The sequence below is a fragment of the Anoplopoma fimbria genome, chromosome 15, assembly GCF_027596085.1.
Source record: "Anoplopoma fimbria isolate UVic2021 breed Golden Eagle Sablefish chromosome 15, Afim_UVic_2022, whole genome shotgun sequence".
Lineage (NCBI taxonomy): Eukaryota > Metazoa > Chordata > Actinopteri > Perciformes > Anoplopomatidae > Anoplopoma > Anoplopoma fimbria.
This window is the reverse complement of record NC_072463.1, coordinates 25,712,525-25,732,157: the sequence shown is the minus strand read 5'-3', so window position 1 is coordinate 25,732,157 and position 19,633 is coordinate 25,712,525. Positions and strand designations below refer to the sequence as shown.

Sequence of the window (19,633 nt, the reverse complement as noted above, 5' to 3'; positions counted from 1 at the left end):
AGCACGCGAACGCTGACGCCTTGTCACGCCGGGATGCCTGCCTGGGCTGGGCTCCCGGGGACCGGAGGCCTCATCTAACGGGGAAGGGATGTGACAACCCGCTCCCCACCCGGGGGAACCGCGGGGTGGTGGTCGACGGGGTGTACCGCCTCCACCCACCAGTCGGCAGCAGAGCATGCGTCGACATCCGGCGTAATCACCGGGATGCAACGCACCCGGCCGGAGGAGGGGAGAGCCGGCTTAAAAGACGGTCACGGACGCACACCGGGGGAACTAGAAGGAACTGCAAAGGACGAGTCGAGAGGAGAGAGTCTCGCGGAGGCCCCCACCGATAGTGTTTGCTTACCCTGTACCTTCTGTGAATAAACGCCGACTACGGCTTACCTTGGACCCTGAGTTTGGTGGTTTCCGTGTGCGACAGAAACATCCGCAACCCGGGTTGCCACAGTGTGTGTGTGTGTGTGTGTGTGTGTGTGTGTGTGTGTGTGTGTTTGTGTGTCAGATTGATAAAGAGAGAAGGAAAAAGACAGTCAGACTAAGAAAGAGAGAGAATCACAAAGAGATAAAAGTAGTCAGGGAATGCTTTGGGGTGAGGGACCATCTGTTGCTAAAATAATTCATTTCCAGCTCTCCTCTGCTGCTCAGTTCATTCTTACACACACATCTGTTGTCCCACAGAGTCTTTTCAGGCCTCAAACACTCTCTTTTCAGGTTTTAGACTCCTGTAGTCAAGTCTGGAAACTTTGTATGTTGTCTGATGACACCATTATGTTAATACTTCCCTCTTTACCTACACAATGATGTTAATAGTATACTGTGATTTAAATGCTCAATAGCTCGAAATATTGTCAGTTATTGAGCGTCCATAACCCATCAGATATTGTATTTAGGAGTGAATTTTTATAAAAAATGAATCTTGGAGCCTCTTTATTTAGTATTGGTGCAATACAGTAAATTGTACAAGTTTATAGGAGGACATGTGGTCCATTCCCTGTCTTTACAGTACTTCAGTAGCTCTGTTGACTGTCTCCTCTTCTTTTTTTCCATCTCTGTCTCCTCCTCTTCCATTATGGTGTGCCCCTTTTTTAGGGATCGGAGGTCAGAGGTCAGTGACTTTGTGAAAGAGGGCTTTGTCTGTGTGGAGAGATGTTAGAGGAGTACACTTCCTCTGACCCTTATCCCCCCCAACACCACACACACACACACACACACACACACACACACACACACACACACACACACACACACACACACACACACACACACACACACACACACACACACACACACACACACACACACACACACACACACACACACACACACACACACACACAGATGCCAAGCATTGTTGATTCACCTTAGTGGAACTGTCCAGATGTTTCAGTCTTTGTATCTCATTAAACACATCTGTGACATCTGTATGTTCACATATGCACAATCAGCATACATTTATACATACATGTCAGGGTCAAGGGTCGGTTAATGCTTGAACAGAACAAGTTTGCACTGTGCTTAATGACCATGTTGAAAATCCAAAGTTTTTTTTCCCGAATGGCTAGCTGGCCCTGATAGAGAGCAAAAACGTGTGCACATTTTCAGACAGTCTCTCCTCTAAGTTAACAAAGTGTAGCACTAATAGTTGTTTAAAGAATAAAAAAGCTAGAGAGACAAGTTCAAGCCTATTTTCATGGCGTGAAGCAGGTATGAATGTTGAATTATTGCTGAGCACCACTTTTAATCTATTGACACTCAACTGTAAATAACTAGCCAGCAGGGAGTTCAACCCTTTGCGTAACCAAATACACTTTTTCTATACTGGTTGCTTAAATTCAGTCTTTGTGTGTGTCTGTGATCCAGGGGGCCCGTGTTTGGGTCAAAGAGAAGGAGCAGCTGGTTCCCGCCACAGTCAACTCCTGTGGAGATGGAACGCTTGTCATCACCACCGACTATGGAGAGGTAAGAAACCTCACCTCCTATAACTGCCTACATGAGTCTCATGTTTTACCTGCAAGTGATTTTAAAGCCTGTTTGTTAAAAGAGATGTGAAGATATGACATTTCAACAAAGGTCGAGAAATAAATAGTGTGTGTTTTAGTCATAGATGAGATTTACAATCGTAGAGAACCACCGAGCGCCCGAGGCATCCCACTGATCCGTAGGAGGAGGTTGTACCAGCGCCTGTTTCAAAAGTAGTTTAGCCATCTGAGCAAACATTCGGGACTGGAGCTGACAGCACTGGAGCAGCGAACAGGAACAAGTTGCACTGCCATTACTGTATTCATAACCCCTCTTTTGTAGTTAACTTATTTTGAAACAGGACTCCATTTGTAAAATGTTATGTCCCAGCTCACCACGTTGCCTCAATTACACAAGTTTTTCCACTAAAACTGTAATGATCTGGAAAAAAATGTTTAATTATTAATCTGAAGGGGACTTTTTATTTAGTAAACAGTATAAACAGATGCAAAATTGCAAACACTCCACGGACTGAAAACACATTTAATTAGTTTAAACCGTGGAGGAGAAGTAAACACTGTCATTATATAACTTCTGAACAACAGCTGCTGTCGTTGCTTGTCATATGTCATCTTGACTGTGCATTAGTTTTCAGATAAAGGTCAGAGTGGAGGTGAAGCAGCTGTGCAGGTTCGTCCTCTCCTGCGTGGATCGATAGAAACTCCTGGTCATAATGCTCCACTTTCCTGCCCCAGTTCCTTCCTCCTCCTCCTCCTCCTCCTCCTCCTCCTCTTCCTCCTCATACATATGCAAAATTCATCTCTGACACACATTCAGCCCCCGGAGGAGAGCTAGAATAGATGGAGAGCATTATGGGAGCACAAATGCACATTTCAGGATGTCAGATGTCAGGAGAGCTTGTAGTTTGTTCTAAATGGCGGAGCAAGGCGGCTTCTCCAGCCCCGGCCTTTTAACACCGAACCCCCGGCCAAAATAATGTAATTGAATGTTTGAATCTCATTATGTGTGTGTGTGTGTGTGTGTGTGTGTGCTCGACTAATCTGTATCAGAGCAGCATGCACTCGTTGGATTTAATGTTTTTTTGATGGCTGATGTGTTTGGCACACACACACACCAACACACACATGCGCTCCAGTTGGCAGCCTTTAGATGGAGCTAATAATAGACTTGGTTCTTTGGCCCCAATTCAAGAGTCTCAATCCTCCCTTTATACCCCCATAGAACATCTACATCTAGGCTCTCGTTCACAGATGTACAATGGATTCATGTTTGGCCTTTAAAATGGCCAAATGCTGCTCTAAAAGCGTCGTCTTTTGATGCAGCTGCTTCGCCGTTCTTGATCTGGGGACGCAGCGGGAACAGACAGGCCTTTCCTGAAATAGAGGATTGGTTCTAGGAGCAGGCATTCTCTTTGCTCTGGATTATCAATGTCCTTAACCTCCCCAACCCCCATCCAGCCCTCCGTGCCTCCCTCTCTGCCCTCCCTCTTTGCTAACGCTTGCCGTTTAAATGTTAGCTCTGCAGGAGGTGGTGAATATTTGATAGAGAATCAGCAGGATGGGGGGCTTTACCCTGTTACAACAGGATCTGACCCATGCAAACAGACCCAGGCTCCCCATCACTCCCTGTTGTTCTGCCCCTTAGTTCCCATGATCATATGTACATTTTTGATTCCAATATCCAAAGAGCCTCCTAAACCCTCGAGGCATTTAAATAGTGGCTGCAAGAGTGGCTGGTAGGAAAAAGAAACATGCAAAATGTACCAGAATTTGACTATGTTTTGGAGGTTGTTTTACTTTTTCTTTCTCATGTTCTGCTCCCAGCTGCCAAGCCACTCTGGTTCTGTAATCTACAGGCCCTGACCCAGTTCACCACATTAACAATTCTGGGTTACAAATGCTGTGGCTGCAAAACGGCAAGCCTTCATGTCAAATCAGCACAACTCACAACTACCAGGGGTATATGTGCACGGCTCTACATCATTTATAGTCATTTTTGCTATGAGTAAGTTTTCATGAAAACAGATAATATCCTGCTAACCCATTCATTTAAGTTCTTCTAATGTCAGTCATTTGTGAATACATGCTTACTGATGTTTTGACAGTGATCTCAATGATAGCATGGTACACAATCACCCACCATGTAGCCCTGCTACTCTAGAATAGAAAAATATGTGACCAACCTTTCTACATTGCAAAGTGCCAAGCAGAAAAAAAAGTTGCAAAATCTCTGCCATTGTCATTTTAGAAAGGTTAGATGAGTTATGCTCATTTGATGGGATATATATCATGTCAACTCTCAAGTCTTTGATACTTGACTTGCAAGTCAAGTGAGTGCTTAGTACGCTACAATGGCACAGTCGCCGAAATCACAGCCCTACTTCTTTTCTAGTGGAAGCAGTGCATTGAACGTCTAATTCGATGCATCATGCAAGTCCAAGTTTGAATTTTCCACCTCTAGTTCAAAATGTTTTAACTTTTCTGTTCATCCATCCATTGGTTCAGCCATTTCTATTACGTGGGTCAGCAAGTAGCCCAGACATCCTCCCCCAGCCATATCTTCTAGCTCCTTTGAGTGTCTTTCAAGGCGTTCCAAACACAACGCTGGATTTTTGAGGCAAATACTGATATTGATATTGGACTATTAAAATAAATCTGACTCTGATATAGCAGCAAATATTAATTAAATCTGCTTACTGGACCAAGATTTGTACTGTGCCAAACATTTTATTGTTGATTCTTTATTTGTTGATGGTTCCGATTCGTGGATGACTTATTGATGTCATGTGATTGGAGCAATCGGATTGGTCTACCAACCCATTTACGAACCCCAAATGCTATTTAAATGCATGCATCCTCATTTCCATGTAAAATAACCTGATGAAGGTCTACGTACCGAAACGTCGTGACTAAAATACATTTATACGCAAGTGAAGAAGCCAGTGTGCTGGAGTTTTTGTTCTAAACATTTTATTGTTGAAAAATTAACTTGTCAGTGCTTTCTGGTGGACAAACTTAACGTAATGGTAACACTGTTTCTAACTTGAAAACAACATTTTACATTTCAATACAGCATTTTCTTGTTACTTGTATGTAGCTATATATATGCCAATATATATATATATATTTATAGATCCTTGATACATAAAAGGTGGATGATCTTCTCTAAAGGGAGGTCTCCAGGAGGTATCCTTAACAGATGCTTGAACCACTTCACCTTTCTCCTTTCACTGTAAAGGAACTGCATTTCTACTCTGAACTGCTTTCAATCTCTATCCTTTCAATATTCCTCCTGTGCAGGAAGCTCATTTCATTAAGCTGTATTTGCATCATTCTTTCAGTCACCACCTTGATAAAATCAGCCAATAGAACAAGAGCTAAAACCAATCACTTTGGATCTGTAAAAACCTTGGATCATACACAAACATCTCATCCATGGACCGAGGTTTTACTTTTTTCCCTTTTAAGTCTGTGCAGCGTACTGCGTAGAGAATATGATTAGATTACATCAGATTAGAAAAAAGCTTTAATGAACCTATAGTAAAACTGGGTCAGCAAAGAAGTGGATATAGATAAATATAGATCACATTCATGCTATTAAGATAAAATGAATGAACATACTGATGATAACAGAAAACCAGAGATCATGATAAAACAGAGCTGGATCTGGCTTCTGCTTATAGATGAAAGTGGAGCTGAAAAAATTAGTTGATTAGTTTGTTGATTGACAGGAAATGAATTAGCAAATATTTTTATGGTTGATTACTTTTAAAACAAATACTGGTTACACTTTCTCATTTGTGTAGATTTTTTTTTTTAAACAATTTTCTCACATTTTATAGACACATTTAATTACCAGACTGATCATTAATGAAAGTTTGTATTTACAAACTTGTATTTATATCCAGACATGTTTAGGAAATGATGTGCCGTTTTGGTTGCCATGGATACGACCACATAATTAGCATCAGGCTCATTGTTACATTTGCTGTAAATGTGATTTACACCCACACAGGAATGTACTGTACATGGGGAAATATGTAGATACAGACAGAAAGCAACACAAGACTAAAACACACCTGCATCCATACACACACATGCGCTCATAACGTAACATGCATGTACACACACGTTACGTTATGAGTTATGAGCGGTGTGTGTTATGTGACCTGGATTTCAATAGCTTGCGTGAAAGCTGCAGCGAAAGCTCACGCTAGCACAGAACATGCTGCAGGGATGCCTTACTCCTCTTTCACACACAAAATGACTGTAAACTTGGACACACACACACACACACACACAGAAAGACTGACACACATTCTGTCAAATGCGGCTAATGAAAAGTGCAGATATTACTTGTTTTTGTCTAATTTGGCACATTAACGAGTTGATGTTGCTGTGTTATCTTGTGACCCACATTTCTCTTCGCAGTTTCATATTTCTAGCCCTCTGAGGAGCCCGTAGTTACTCACTTGCTTAGTAACAAATAATGAGATTAACTCTGGGACACACACACACTGAATCTCTGAATCTGTCTCGTCTCTTGCCTCCTGTCTGTCTCTCACCATCCCTGTCTCTCTGCAGTGTCCCTTATCTGTGGAAAATGAAGCAGAGACCCCCCTTAGGGTGGGATGAATGTTGGTTTGCTAAATCTTAAAGGATGATGACATATGAAAGGTGTTCCACACCCCAGTGCTGAATGGGTGCTGTGGGGCAGAGAACGCTTTAACAGGGTTTAAGCTTGTTGTTAACCTCCTCTTCCCAATCCAATATGCCAGATGGGTGGTAAAAGAAACAATAAGGGGAATGATGTTACCATGCACGGCAGCTGAATTTTCACGATATCACACTATCACGGGAGAGTCACGGGATCACAGGTTCAAGAGATCTCACAAAAACCCAATTTGCCAGACTTCAAGTCACGCGTTTGTGTCCAAACCACAGTGGTTCAGACAAATCCGTATCCTGGAGCTACTGGCAGCTACGGGTGTCATTTAGGTGTGTGCGACGAGATGGAGAGGTTCGTTTAACACGACAGCAGCTCCTAAGGAGGTTAGTGTAGATGCTGCATTGGTTATATCTGAACTGGAGAGTATTTCTTCATTGAAAGAAGAGCAAAGAACCAACGACAGCTTCTCAGATTGTCCTTTGTAATAAACCATCTGGCGCGTCAGGTTAGGTAGGACACACTTTAAGAGGTACAAGACTAATATGGAGTTATTGTTACACTGCACATATGCAACATTGAAGGAATTGAGAGGAAACGATATTTGTTTATTGACTTAAGCTTCACTTCAGGATTTCCCTCACTGACCTTGGAACAGATCTGGTAGATCTCCACTGGTCCACTTAGGATTGGTGAAAACGGTGTAGGTATTTTATATGATCATGTTAGTGTGTATCTCTAAGTTATTTTCAGTGGTGCTGGGGCTGATGTTAAAACCAAGACTGGTACTGTTTGAATTGAAAAATTTAAACAGATTTCGAAATTTTGAATTTAACGCCCATAATTTAAAATACACAACGATACACATAAAGAAATTTGCATTGTTTGACAATTTTCAATATTTGCCATCGCAAAGGGTCCAATGCAGTGATCGGTTTCAGTTCAATAACCTGGCTCCTGTAGCAAGTCCAAAACACCTCACTATAACACTTTGGTTTAAAGATAAAATCGTCTGCCCAGCATTTCTGTCTGCAGCTGCTTTTTCTGCTTCTCTGATCTGAGGGTTTGGATCATAGAAAATACCTTCTCTCTGTTCCCCAATCCAAATCTTCCCAGTCTGACCAGTGGAGGTCTACCAGATCTGTTCCAAGGTCAGTGAGGAGAGCTGCAGGTGCTTAGAGTGGGCTACTGTGTGATACTGTATCTTGCACTGAATATAGGTCTTCAGAGTATATAGGTCACTGTGCCCACAGCTCTCCCTCTCTCCACGCTCTATCTTTATCTCTCTGGTCCTTTCTCCTCCTCACTTTGGCTGCTTCTAATACGTGAAGTCCGATGAAGAGGCTTGTCTCCCCTGGCTCTCCTCCTGAATCATGCAAAGCAGTTTTAGACATCAGTGGGCTTTACAGGACGGACGCTCTATGCACTGTGAAAGTATATTCCCAGGAGCAAAGCAGGTTAAGAATTCAGTAATTTTCCTGCAAGAGAGAAGCAACATAAAATGTTGAAAGGGAAATTAGGTATATAACGTTATCAGATTTTGAAAACATGATTATCGTGGCCAAAGAATTCCTGATAACAATATTATTGCGAAAATTAGAAAAGGGAAAAAAAAGAGTATCAGTATAATGTTTGCCATATTCACCATCCTTGAGTTCTATCATGCTTACATGTCCTAAATACTAACTATTAAAATAGCTTTAGCCAGGCAAAAGTGGCCGATTTAAAAAATTGGACCGTGAAAAGTTAAGGGATCGCAAAAGCTATTACACTTCATCAGGAGAACATGAATGTCTGAACCAAATTGAATGCCAATCCACCCAATATTTGTCAAGACATTTCACTCTAAACCACAAATATTAACTTCATGGTTGGTGCCAGAGGAAAAGTCGGGGTTCAGTTGGGGTTGAGTTGTACTAATAGGGTAGCTAACTCAAAAAGGTATTAACCCTTTGTTGGTCTCTTCATTAATTTTGTTTTTGCTCATTTCGAAAGAATTAGACAAGAAGAAGCTTCCTCTCCCACGATTCTTGTCCTGGTGAGAGATGTTTCACTGAAGAACAATCAGAGTTGGTTAACCGTGCTCTACTTCTGCATTACTCTCATTCTGTCTCTCTCTCTCTCCCTTTCAGTCTTTGTCAGACTCTTAATGTTTTTCTCTCGCTAATTCCATGTCTTTCCTCTGTTCCTCTCTCCAAAAATGAATAATTGACTATAAGGTATCCCGTTTTAGACTCTCTGGGTAGTCAAACTTATTGTGTGTATGTGCATATTCACATACAGTATAGTTTGCCTGTGTATGTGTGTTAATGTGCACCAAGAAGCACACAATGTGTGTTAAAACCCACCAGAGGGCAATGGGAGACGAAGATGGAGACGTTTGCAAAAACCTTTTTTTTTTCTTTTCCACTTCAGCTGCCTTTTATTTCAGTCAGTGACATACTTTCCCACTTCATAGCATCCCTCCTCTCTCTGAATCATCTGCATATGAGTTGTCCCAAATGGTTTTCGTGGAGCACGTCAGCTTTATCTGCTGCTAAAGGCATTTGTATTTGAAAGCAGCTTTGGCATTAGAAGCAATTGTAAAACCAAGAACTGCAGCCCAGGCATTTAGTTGCTTTAATCTTATGATTTATTGTCCAGGGTTTTCTTTTCACAGAGAGATCACCATTGGAGATATATCCTTGTTTAAAGGGGCACTCCACATATTTTACACATCAAATTCAGTTAACTCGTCATGAGGAGTTCTAGTCAGCCTGTGAAAACAGTTGTTTAATGTATTTTGTGAGTCTGGAAGGAGCTTACTAAAGTCAGTGTCCTAGTGTCCTTCCTCCCTTCAACATATGTGTGTGCGCTTGGTGCCTTATCTTCTGCTCCACTATAATTTATCCTTGATTGCAAAGGACTGCTTGACTTTCTGACTGACATGGCTCTCAGTAAGCCTTCAATTACAGCCAGCTGTCCTAAATTCAGCCATTTAGGCAATACAGTAAGTGAATCTATGTGAGTGAACACACAGGCATCCATGTGCATTAGTTAGGCAGATCAGAAAAAAAATGAAAAAAAACAACATCAGAAATAAGCATGCAGGTTTCAGGAGACAGCAATTTAGAGTAAAAGGCGAGAACTGGAGGTAGTTATGGGAGGTTGAAATGTGGGAGATGCAGCCCGGAGCAGGCAGAAGAGAGTGGGGTAAATTAATGAAGAGTGGGATGATCCGAGGGTGGAAGAGATTGAGAGAGAACAGAGAGAGAAATGACAAAGAGGGGGAAGGGATAAAAGAGGAGTGATGTACAAAGAGAAAGCGAGATGAGAGAGACGGAGAAGTGATGTTGGAGACATGAAGGCATGCAGAGAGCGAGAGTGGCAGAGAGAGATTTAATAGGGTGAGAAAACAAAGAGGAAAAGCCTTATGTGTTAGTAATGGACTCAGATATAATTTGAGGGAGTCTTTTTATCCTCACAGATATAAATTCAACCTGGTCTAGATGTAATACAGTCAACATGAAAGCGTCTCTACGTGTGTACAGCTGTCAGAAAGCATGACTAACAGGCAGGTTAATGCATCTCATCACTCCCATCACACACATTGAACAGTCCATACACACTTTAACACACATAGAGAGAGGTAAAAGTGAAATGAACTCAGCCTTAAAGGTTGAGAGTAGCAGGAAAAAATGTATGAAATAAAATTATTGAGTTAACTTTTGGTCACAATAGAAACAAGCTGTGAACACACTAGTCTGACTGACAAATCATCAGCTTTTAAGTCATCAAATCATCAGCTTTTAAGCAAACTTTGTTGACAATAAATGTTGAATTATAAACTTAGCGTGAAATTGAATTATTTCAAATAATAGCTTAAATTAAACCTAAATTAAGAAAAAAATGCAGCCTGGTTTTAGCACATTTGCTACCAGTACTGGCCACTGATATTAACCCACAGCTGTAGCACTCATGTATATAAGTAATTGTTCTTGGGTGTCAACATGTCAATGTCTTTGTTGAGTACCACGATTATAAAAAGGCGAAGACCCATTGAGTCAAGTGGATGGGGTCATACTGAAGATAGTCAGCTACATGAGTTATGCTCTCTGTAATGGAGGACGAGGGGCAATTGGGTAATTTCATCACAGCTGAGTGAGTGGGGAAAGGTTAGTGACCTTATGGGTTTGACTTTCATCAGCAGTTACCAACAAGACACCTACTTCTACAAGAGAGAGAGGAATAGGAGTGCAAATGATTATCGTTATTTGTTGGTGGAAAAAAACCATTTCACCACCGCACGCAACAGCTCTGTGCAGTGGGAGACAAAGTTACTGGAGTGAAATAGATTTATTTAAGAACAAGATGTCTGAACGCCTACAGCGCGCCCCTCTGCCACCCTCAACAGACTCCCACCACATCTGTTACAGCAACACACATAAGCACACACACACACACACACACACACACACACACACACACACACACACACACACACACACACACACACACACACACACACACACACACACACACACACACACACACATACAAACACACACTGGGTGGAGGCTTGCTGTGAGACTGAGCTGACATTAACAACCCAGTTCTGTAAAGGCCGTGGTTTCTATTCTTAGACAGGTTGATTTTGCTGGAATGAATGAACGACCTTTATGCTGAAATAGAATTACTTTAATTATCAGTTTTTGTGTGTGTGTGTGTGTGTGTGTGTGTGTGTGTGTGTGTGTGTGTGTGTGAATGCAAGTGATAAAACAGTGTGTGTGTGTGTGTGTGTGTGTGTGTGTGTGTGTGTGTGTGTGTGTGTGTGTGTGTGTGTGTGTGTGCCTGACATGAATACACACCAAGCTGCAATTCACCTGTCATGTCCTGCCAGATCAGATCTGTTACTCTCTCTCTCCTCTTCTTCTTCTTCTTCCCTTCCCAAAGACGGGTTCCCCACCCGTCTTGTCCCGTGCTCTACAGTTGCCATGGTGATGGATGACATAGATGATATTGGGGTCTGTTTAGAAGAAGAGAAATGAAGCTCTGTATTCTCATCATGTGTATTTTCGTCATGTTGCATCACATTTAGCTAAAAATGGAATCATCTTTTTCCTTTATTTTTTTTCCTCTTCAATCTGAACAAGATACCTTTATTATCCATCATAACCAGCATGACCACTACAACTGAAGTATTTCATCGACCTCAGAAGAGGTATTGTTACATATTTTACTTTTTTTCAAATGACCTTGACAACACACAATGACGAGTAACAGCAGCATAACACTAAATGCAATGCATTTAATCTTAATACAATACAACGCAGCAAGTCACTCAGTTTCAGCGTGTGTAAGATTACAGTGAAAACTTACTTTAAGACCATAGACTGTATGTAAGAAGTGGAGGTACTCGTCATGGCCACACCCATTGGTTTGTGCACTGCTTATCTAAAGAGGACCATAATTTACAAAATGGACATCAAAATGGACAAAAAAATCAAGATCAGTAAAGACAGGAAGTGACCTTGAATCTCCAGCATAATCTGTTTGGTCTTGTTGAGCCATAACTGAATGCCTGTTAGCATCCTGGTTCTGTGGCTTTGCATTCAGACCAAAAGGATCTCGCCAAAAATATTGCTTTTCTTTGCTATTTAGAGTCCCAGTTTCAACTTTTCAACTTTTCTTTTCAACTTTTTGTCAGATTTATCCTTTCTTAATTTTTATCATATTTGTGATTTTACTTCTTTTGGTCAAACAACAGTTTCCAAGCTCAAGAATAAACTAATATAACAAGACAATTTAAACAATCATTACTTGTGGGCCTTGATTTTTGGGGAATATAGGCTCTCCCGTGAACTTTGGTTGCTTGCTGTTTCCAGATCCATGTAGAGCTTCTTCCCTTGTTCTGTAAAGTCGCTAGTATGACTGCGACAAATTCAGATGATAAGTGACATTCTGTACATCTCGTTGTCTTCCAGGTGTTGTACCTGCAGCAGGCGGAGGTCACCAGAGAGCGGGTGTACGCTATGCACCAGTCCAGCATCGATGGGGTGGAGGACATGTCAGCACTGGCTGAGCTGCACGAGGCGGCCATCATGCACAACCTGTACCAGCGCTACCAGAAGGATAAAATCTATGTAAGTGCACACAGGTAGACGCATGTGTTTGTAGGTATGTGTGATGGGGTGTATGTATGTGGCCAAGTGTGTGCACTGTGTACATTATGCTTATGTATTGGTGAACTCCAGTAATCTTTACATGTATGTGGCTTTTAGTGGGGAAACGCAAATCATCTTATCAGACACATCTACTCTGAGTGAAATCGGAGAAAAGGGAATGTTATTAAGTGAAAGTTAAAAGAACAAACAAACTAAACTCCACTTCTTTAAAGTTGTAATTCTTATTTAAATCCTGGTCGAGTTGGCGACACCCGTGATGACAAATGATGACACTTTCAATGCATATTTTTTCAAGATTAGACATAAACTAAATGACAATACACTAAAAGTACTAGCAACAAAAACACATACATGATTCTTGGTGGTTTTGTACATTAATACAGTAAATCCAGTGTAGCATCAAATGCTCTGTTGTCTTTCTCAGATCCAATAACAGACTCAATAATCACAATAGAAATGAATTGCTGTGATCATTTGCTTATGTGTTTATGTCTGAAATGAATAAAAGCATTAGCTGATGCCCAAAAAACTCCATTACCCAGCTTGCCTTGGGGGTTTCATCTCACCCATGAACATTGATGACATGAAACACTGTCATTTCTTCTTTTGGTCATAAAATGGATATTGAGATGCATTTAAACGACTACATTTTGAACACATCATGCTGAGTTGGAACTCAGACATCTGGAGGGCCTGAAAACCTGAAAGATTACGAGACAACAGACCAATCACAGCTCTCCCAAATTTGACCTAATCTAGATGATGAAATATTGTCCATACATGGATTTCCCTTTAAGCTGATCATAAGAATTTACGCTGTGTTGGTGGGGTCAGCTTTCTGTGTCACTGTGTGCTCATGCATTTATGTGTATATGTTTCCTTCTGCACAGCTTTTTATGAGTGTAGTACACAAAATACTCAGACAGGGTAATATGACACGATGGAGGGCATGCTGACTTCAACTTTTTTTTGTATATAGTGTAGAGGGATAAAAAGCAAGGTGACTTTTACAGCACAAACAACTTAACATTGAAATCCATCCTCCATCCTCTATCATCTCACTGATTTGACCTCAGCTTTCTAATAAAAATCTGGTGATTTGTGACTTGTCACTCCCGCTATCAGATCTCCCCCCTGCTGTGCTCCCTTATCCTCAAATCCAGATTGATATCAACACAAGGCTGCTTTAGAGTTCCTCATATTTGTACTGTTGGTGTTCTGAGAGATTGTTGTTTGCCTATGTCTTGGTGCTTTTACTGTAAGCGTGTGGGTGCATGTTTATATCTGTTTGTTTCAAACAGAGGGGAAGTGGTAAAAAAAAAAATGACAAGAAAAGAAAAGAAACAAATAAACAAAACTGATGCAGAGACAGAACATAAATTGTTGCTTCTTTACTCTTTTCAGACTAATATCGGCAGCATCCTGGCAGCCGTCAACCCCTACAAGCAGATCTCAGGTCTGTACGGCCCAGAAAGAGTGGACCTGTACTCCAAGCACCATATAGGGGAGCTCCCTCCGCACATTTTTGCCGTGGCCAATGAATGCTACCGCTGCATCTGGAAACGCCACGACAGTCAATGTGTCCTCATCAGGTGAGCTTCAACCACGGAGGAGGCTATTTGGATGATTAATTCTATTGGTTTATAAATATTCTGGTTCACCTCTAATTCATAGTTTGTCCATCTTTCAGTCTATCTGCTAAGCCATCAGTCCATCCATTTATTAAATCCTGTGTCACAGGGGACTACAGCCTGCCCCAGCATGCAATAGGCCAGAGGGCAGTTCTGTTTTTAGAAAATCCAACAATTCCTAATGTCCTACTTACCCAGAGCTGCACATTTTATTTCTGGATGTCTGCCTTATTTGCTTTCTTATTGACAGTTAGTGGGGAAGATCGATACCACTTATGTCCGTAAACATTTAGTTATATAGCCATGAGACAATTAGCTTATCTTAGCATATAAATACATTTTACACTTCAGATTGAGTATGTTTTAAACAAACAAGATAATAAATTATTGATTAGTGAGCTTTGGAAAAGCTGGTAGGCTGAGTTATTTCCCCCTACTTGGAGCAGAGACAGGTAGAAAATGACAGTAAAAAATGAAGTAGACTAGCATTAATCTGGTATTAGGGTCACACATCTCATCGTGCTTTCAATTACACTCAGACTTTGTCCATCTTTATATCCTAATTGAGGTAGAGTTGGAGTAGTGCAATATCTCTTAAGCTATCAAACCTCTATATCAATTAAACAACCAGACCTGTTGAGATATGGGAATGTCAGAGAAGGTCACAGTGTATTTGATTAAATTGTGTGTGTGTGTGTGTGTGTGTGTGTGTGTGTGTGTGTGTGTGTGTGTGTGTGTGTGTGTGTGTGTGTGTGTGTGTGTGTGTGTGTGTGTGTGTGTGTGTGTGTGTTTGCTCCAGTGGTGAATCAGGGGCAGGGAAAACGGAGAGCACCAAACTGTTGCTTCAGTTCCTGTCGGTGATGAGCCAGAACTCAGCCGGGACTCCTCCATCGGAGAAAAGTACACGAGTGGAGCAGGCCATTGTACAGAGCAGGTACAGATCAGCAAAATGAAGAAGAAACGCTTTCTTGTTCCTTTACTATTACTGCCAGAGCTGATTTGAAGTCTTTTGGAACAAGTCCGAGTCAAGTCGAAAGTCATTCGAAAGACAAATCAAGTTTCAAGTTTTGTAAAAGAAAAATATCAAGGACTTGTCTCAAGTTTTAAAGGTGAAAATCTAAATTTAGTCATCAAAATTAAGTATTTAAGCTCTCTGAAAGATGACCAATCAACCTGTTGAATATGTTTGATTAATCTTTTGGTTTGTAAATTAGTACAAAAACATCCTGTCATAGTTTCCAAGGAGACCCCTTCAGAATGTTTCGCCCATGAAAATCCTTTCTGGGGCAAAACAGTGATATAAAACAGAGAAAAGCAGAGGCTGGTAGCAACAAATGTTTGGCAAAGTTTGCTTGAAAAAACAATTCATCGTTTGCTAAAAATAGTCGGTCAACAAATTGTTAAAAAATGAATGCGCTAATTTTTGCAGCTTTATTGCAAACCTTTGAAATGACATTTAATTTGAATATTTTAAAATGTAGTATTACCGTAATGTTTTTAAATCACTTCGAGTCCACTCAATGCATAGCCGTAATATTCATATATTCAAGGTGTGCATGCAAGGCAGTTTTATTTATAGCAGGGTGGTGAACTGTTTTCTATACTTCATTCACAGTTAAATGCACACTACACAATATGCACTAACTGCAGGCTTTCACTCTCTGTGCAGTCCGATCATGGAAGCATTTGGTAACGCTAAGACTGTTTACAACAACAACTCCAGTCGCTTTGGGAAATTCATCCAACTTCACTTCTCTGAGGGTGGCAACATCCAGGGAGGCTGCGTCATTGACTGTATCCTTATATCTATGTACGAAAAATGTATATTTGTATCAAAGATGTGCTAAAGGAGTATATTTGTGAAGAACTCAGTTTTATTGTTGTTTCCTTGACTCTTTACCTTTCAGATTTACTGGAAAAGGTAACAATGTGTGCATCAAGTTTAAATTCATTGGGAGTGATTTGTCAGAGTTGCATTGTGAATCATAATGAAATGTTAATGGTGGCTTTGCTGCATTGATTTTGTTGTAGAACCGAGTGGTGCGACAAAACCCTGGAGAACGAAACTACCACATCTTCTACGCTCTGCTGGCAGGAGCTACTAAAGAACATAAAAGTAAGGAAGGGAATACAAATGTTCAAATATCAACAGTGTCTTTGGATGTTGTCTTTTACTACACTACATCTATAAAGTGTAAGTGCAGTTAAGTATCTCAGTGTGCATCTCTCCCAATATCACCAAGCTGACATTATGTTATATTTTCTCCATCAGGCCTCTATTTCCTGGAGGATCCTCCCGAATCTTTCCACTACCTCAACCAATCAGGATGTATGAAAGACAAGAGCCTGAATGACAAAGAACTGTATAACAGTGTTCTGGTCAGTGGGACAGAGTCCTTTCTTTTTTCCAGTAGATTTAAGTTTTACAAACATTTCCCTGGTGACAAAGGCTGCTAAAAACCAAAAACTATCCATTAAACTATAAATTCTCTTTGTAATCTGAGCTGACTTTCTAGGTTTACACTAGCCATACTAGACAATAGCTGTCTAAGCATACTAGTTAACTAGTTAGATAATGACCGTCCAACATTACAACGTTTTTACACATGCCAGGTCATTTTTCCTTTGATTAAACCATCATCAAGTCATGAACAGAAACCCATAAAATTAAATACACAAAGGCATACTGAAGGACAAACATTTGAATTGTGATCTGAACATATATAGATACCTAATTGCAAGCCCTAAGGGGATGTTTGCAACCTGCAAATAGCTTAATATAAAATACAACTGATAGACATGATGTCCCTAGAATGTCCCCGAAGTCACCCTATCTGAGATGTTGAAGTGTCTTCTTTGGAGTTTTATCTTGTAACAAAAACAGCAAGTCTGGCATTGCATCTTGAGGTCAAAATGATTTATGTCTTGAGTGTAGCAATGTCTGTAAAGCTGAAATTAAAAGCACTATTTATCAAATTTCTCTAAGTCAGTGCATTTATACAGAATCAGCGACCATTCTATGTTAATTTATATCTTTACAGGCATAAAAAGTGTTGCAAGCACTTCTTCTGTTAGTAGCACCTGATCTCTTTTTCTGCTTGTAGGAGGCGCTGAAAGTGCAGGAGTTCTCAGAGGAGGAGAGCAGAGACATGTTTAAGCTGCTGTCAGGAGTCCTACAGCTGGGAAACATCGAGTTCATGACTGCAGGAGGAGCCCAGATCACCACCAAGCAAGGTCAGTGCACGGCTGGTGTAAAGTGAGTTAGGGAAAGGAAAAAACTTAGAAAGATGTGTTGCAGTAGTGAAACGCGTCTTTGTCCATCTCTCAGTGATCACTAATGCCAGTGAGCTGCTGGGCCTGGATGCCTTCCAGCTGTCCGAAGTCCTGACTCAGCGCTCCATAATCCTCAGAGGAGAGGAAATCTGCTCTCCACTCACTATTGAGCAGGTCAGCATACACACATTTATTCACACAGTTATTCTTTTCCCCCTCTTGATCGATCTATGGCTCTTCCCCGACGCACTCATGCTCTCATCCCTACAGGCCGTGGATTCCAGGGACTCTGTTGCCATGGCGTTATATTCCCAGTGTTTCTCCTGGATCATCCTAAAGATCAATCAGAAGATCAAAGGGAAGGAAAACTTTAAATCCATCGGCATCCTTGACATTTTTGGCTTTGAGAACTTTGAGGTCAGAACTTTGAACTACTTAGCTGGAAGCTGTTTTCTAAGTACCACTCATTCTCCTCCACACATGCAGATCTGATTTTTCTGTGTCTTTGCTTCCAGGTTAATCGGTTTGAGCAGTTTAACATCAACTATGCCAACGAGAAACTGCAGGAGTACTTCAACAAGCATATCTTCTCCCTGGAGCAGCTAGAGTACAACAGGTGAACTTCTACATACAGTATATCTATCTACAAAACTGCATAAACAAATACTTGCATATTATCAGTAAGTTGGTTTGTTAGTGAATTAATTAGTTATTTACTTTAATATAACAATAATAGGGCTGCACGGTGGTGTAGTGGTTAGCACTGTCGCCTCACAGCAAGAGGGGCCAGGGTTTGCATGTTCTCCCTGTGTCAGCGTGGGTTCTCTCCGGGTTCTCCGGCTTCCTCCCACAGTCCAAAGACATGCAGCTTAGGTTAATTGATGACTCTAAATTGCCCGTAGGTGTGAATGTGAGCGTGAGTGGTTGTTTGTCTCTATATGTCAGCCCTGTGATAGGCTGGAGACCTGTCCAGGTGTACCCTGTCCAGGTGAACCCTGTCCAGGTGAACCCTGTCCAGGTGAACCCTGTCCAGGTGAACCCTGCCTTCGCCCATTGACAGCTGAGATCGGCTCCAGCACCCTGCAACCCTTAACTGGACAAGCGGTTACAGAAGATGGATGGATGGATGGATAACAATAATAATAAAAAAAATTAAAAAAAATAAAGTGATCAAATAAAAACATTAGGTCCAAACATCAATCTAGATACAATATAAATATAAAACTATAACCTTGTCCAAATATAAAATACCATTATCATTATGTCTACTACTATCAATAATGACAACAACAAAAAACATTATACCAATAATACTTAAAATACTAATACTAATAATAAAAAATATTGTGTTTCTAAACAGAAACAAATTACATGACAAAATAATTAAAATGTAAAACACAGAATACAACAGTAAGTGGCGGGGTGACTGTGGCGTAGTGGAGAGCAGGGTAGTTCTCCAATCAGAGGGTCGGTGGTTCGATACCTGGCTTCAGCAGTCGATGTGTCCTTGGGCAAGACACTCAACCCCAAGTTGCTCCTGAAGGATTTGCCATCGGTGTGTAAGTCGCTTGGGATAAAAGCGTCTGCTAAATGACTGTAATGTAATGTAATGTAAAATTAAAAGCTAAACAGGATTAAACATGGTTCAAATTAAAGGAAAGGCTTTCTAGTAACAGTGAGTTTCAAGAAGGGATTTGAAAGATGCTACAGAGTTAGTTAACTTGTACATTCATAACCATGCAATTATTTTTATTTTTTACTTTTTATTTATTCAATGAAATACTGAACACTATGTAACAAACTGTTCGGGTTAACTCTTCACAGGGAAGGTGTCCAGTGGGACGCCATAGACTGGATGGACAATGCAGAGTGTCTCGACCTTATAGAGAAGGTAGGAAATTCAAACGTCATAACTCGTAA

At 40.9% G+C, this 19,633-nt stretch overlaps 1 protein-coding gene across 1 annotated transcript in view; it reads left to right on the top strand.

Annotated features, from left to right (window-relative positions):
* Positions 1–1,069: 1,069 nt before the first annotated feature.
* Positions 1,070–19,633, top strand: part of myo10l1 (myosin X, like 1) — a 30,367-nt gene continuing 11,803 nt past the window's right edge. Inside the window, exons 1-14 of the mRNA XM_054613294.1 lie at positions 1,070–1,105; positions 1,861–1,959; positions 12,609–12,767; positions 14,214–14,401; positions 15,240–15,374; positions 16,110–16,234; positions 16,348–16,361; positions 16,472–16,556; positions 16,713–16,819; positions 17,545–17,674; positions 17,769–17,887; positions 17,984–18,130; positions 18,229–18,329; positions 19,538–19,604. Coding sequence (XP_054469269.1) covers positions 1,070–1,105; positions 1,861–1,959; positions 12,609–12,767; positions 14,214–14,401; positions 15,240–15,374; positions 16,110–16,234; positions 16,348–16,361; positions 16,472–16,556; positions 16,713–16,819; positions 17,545–17,674; positions 17,769–17,887; positions 17,984–18,130; positions 18,229–18,329; positions 19,538–19,604 — 1,512 coding nt within the window. The remainder of the gene's footprint in view (positions 1,106–1,860; positions 1,960–12,608; positions 12,768–14,213; positions 14,402–15,239; positions 15,375–16,109; positions 16,235–16,347; positions 16,362–16,471; positions 16,557–16,712; positions 16,820–17,544; positions 17,675–17,768; positions 17,888–17,983; positions 18,131–18,228; positions 18,330–19,537; positions 19,605–19,633) is intronic.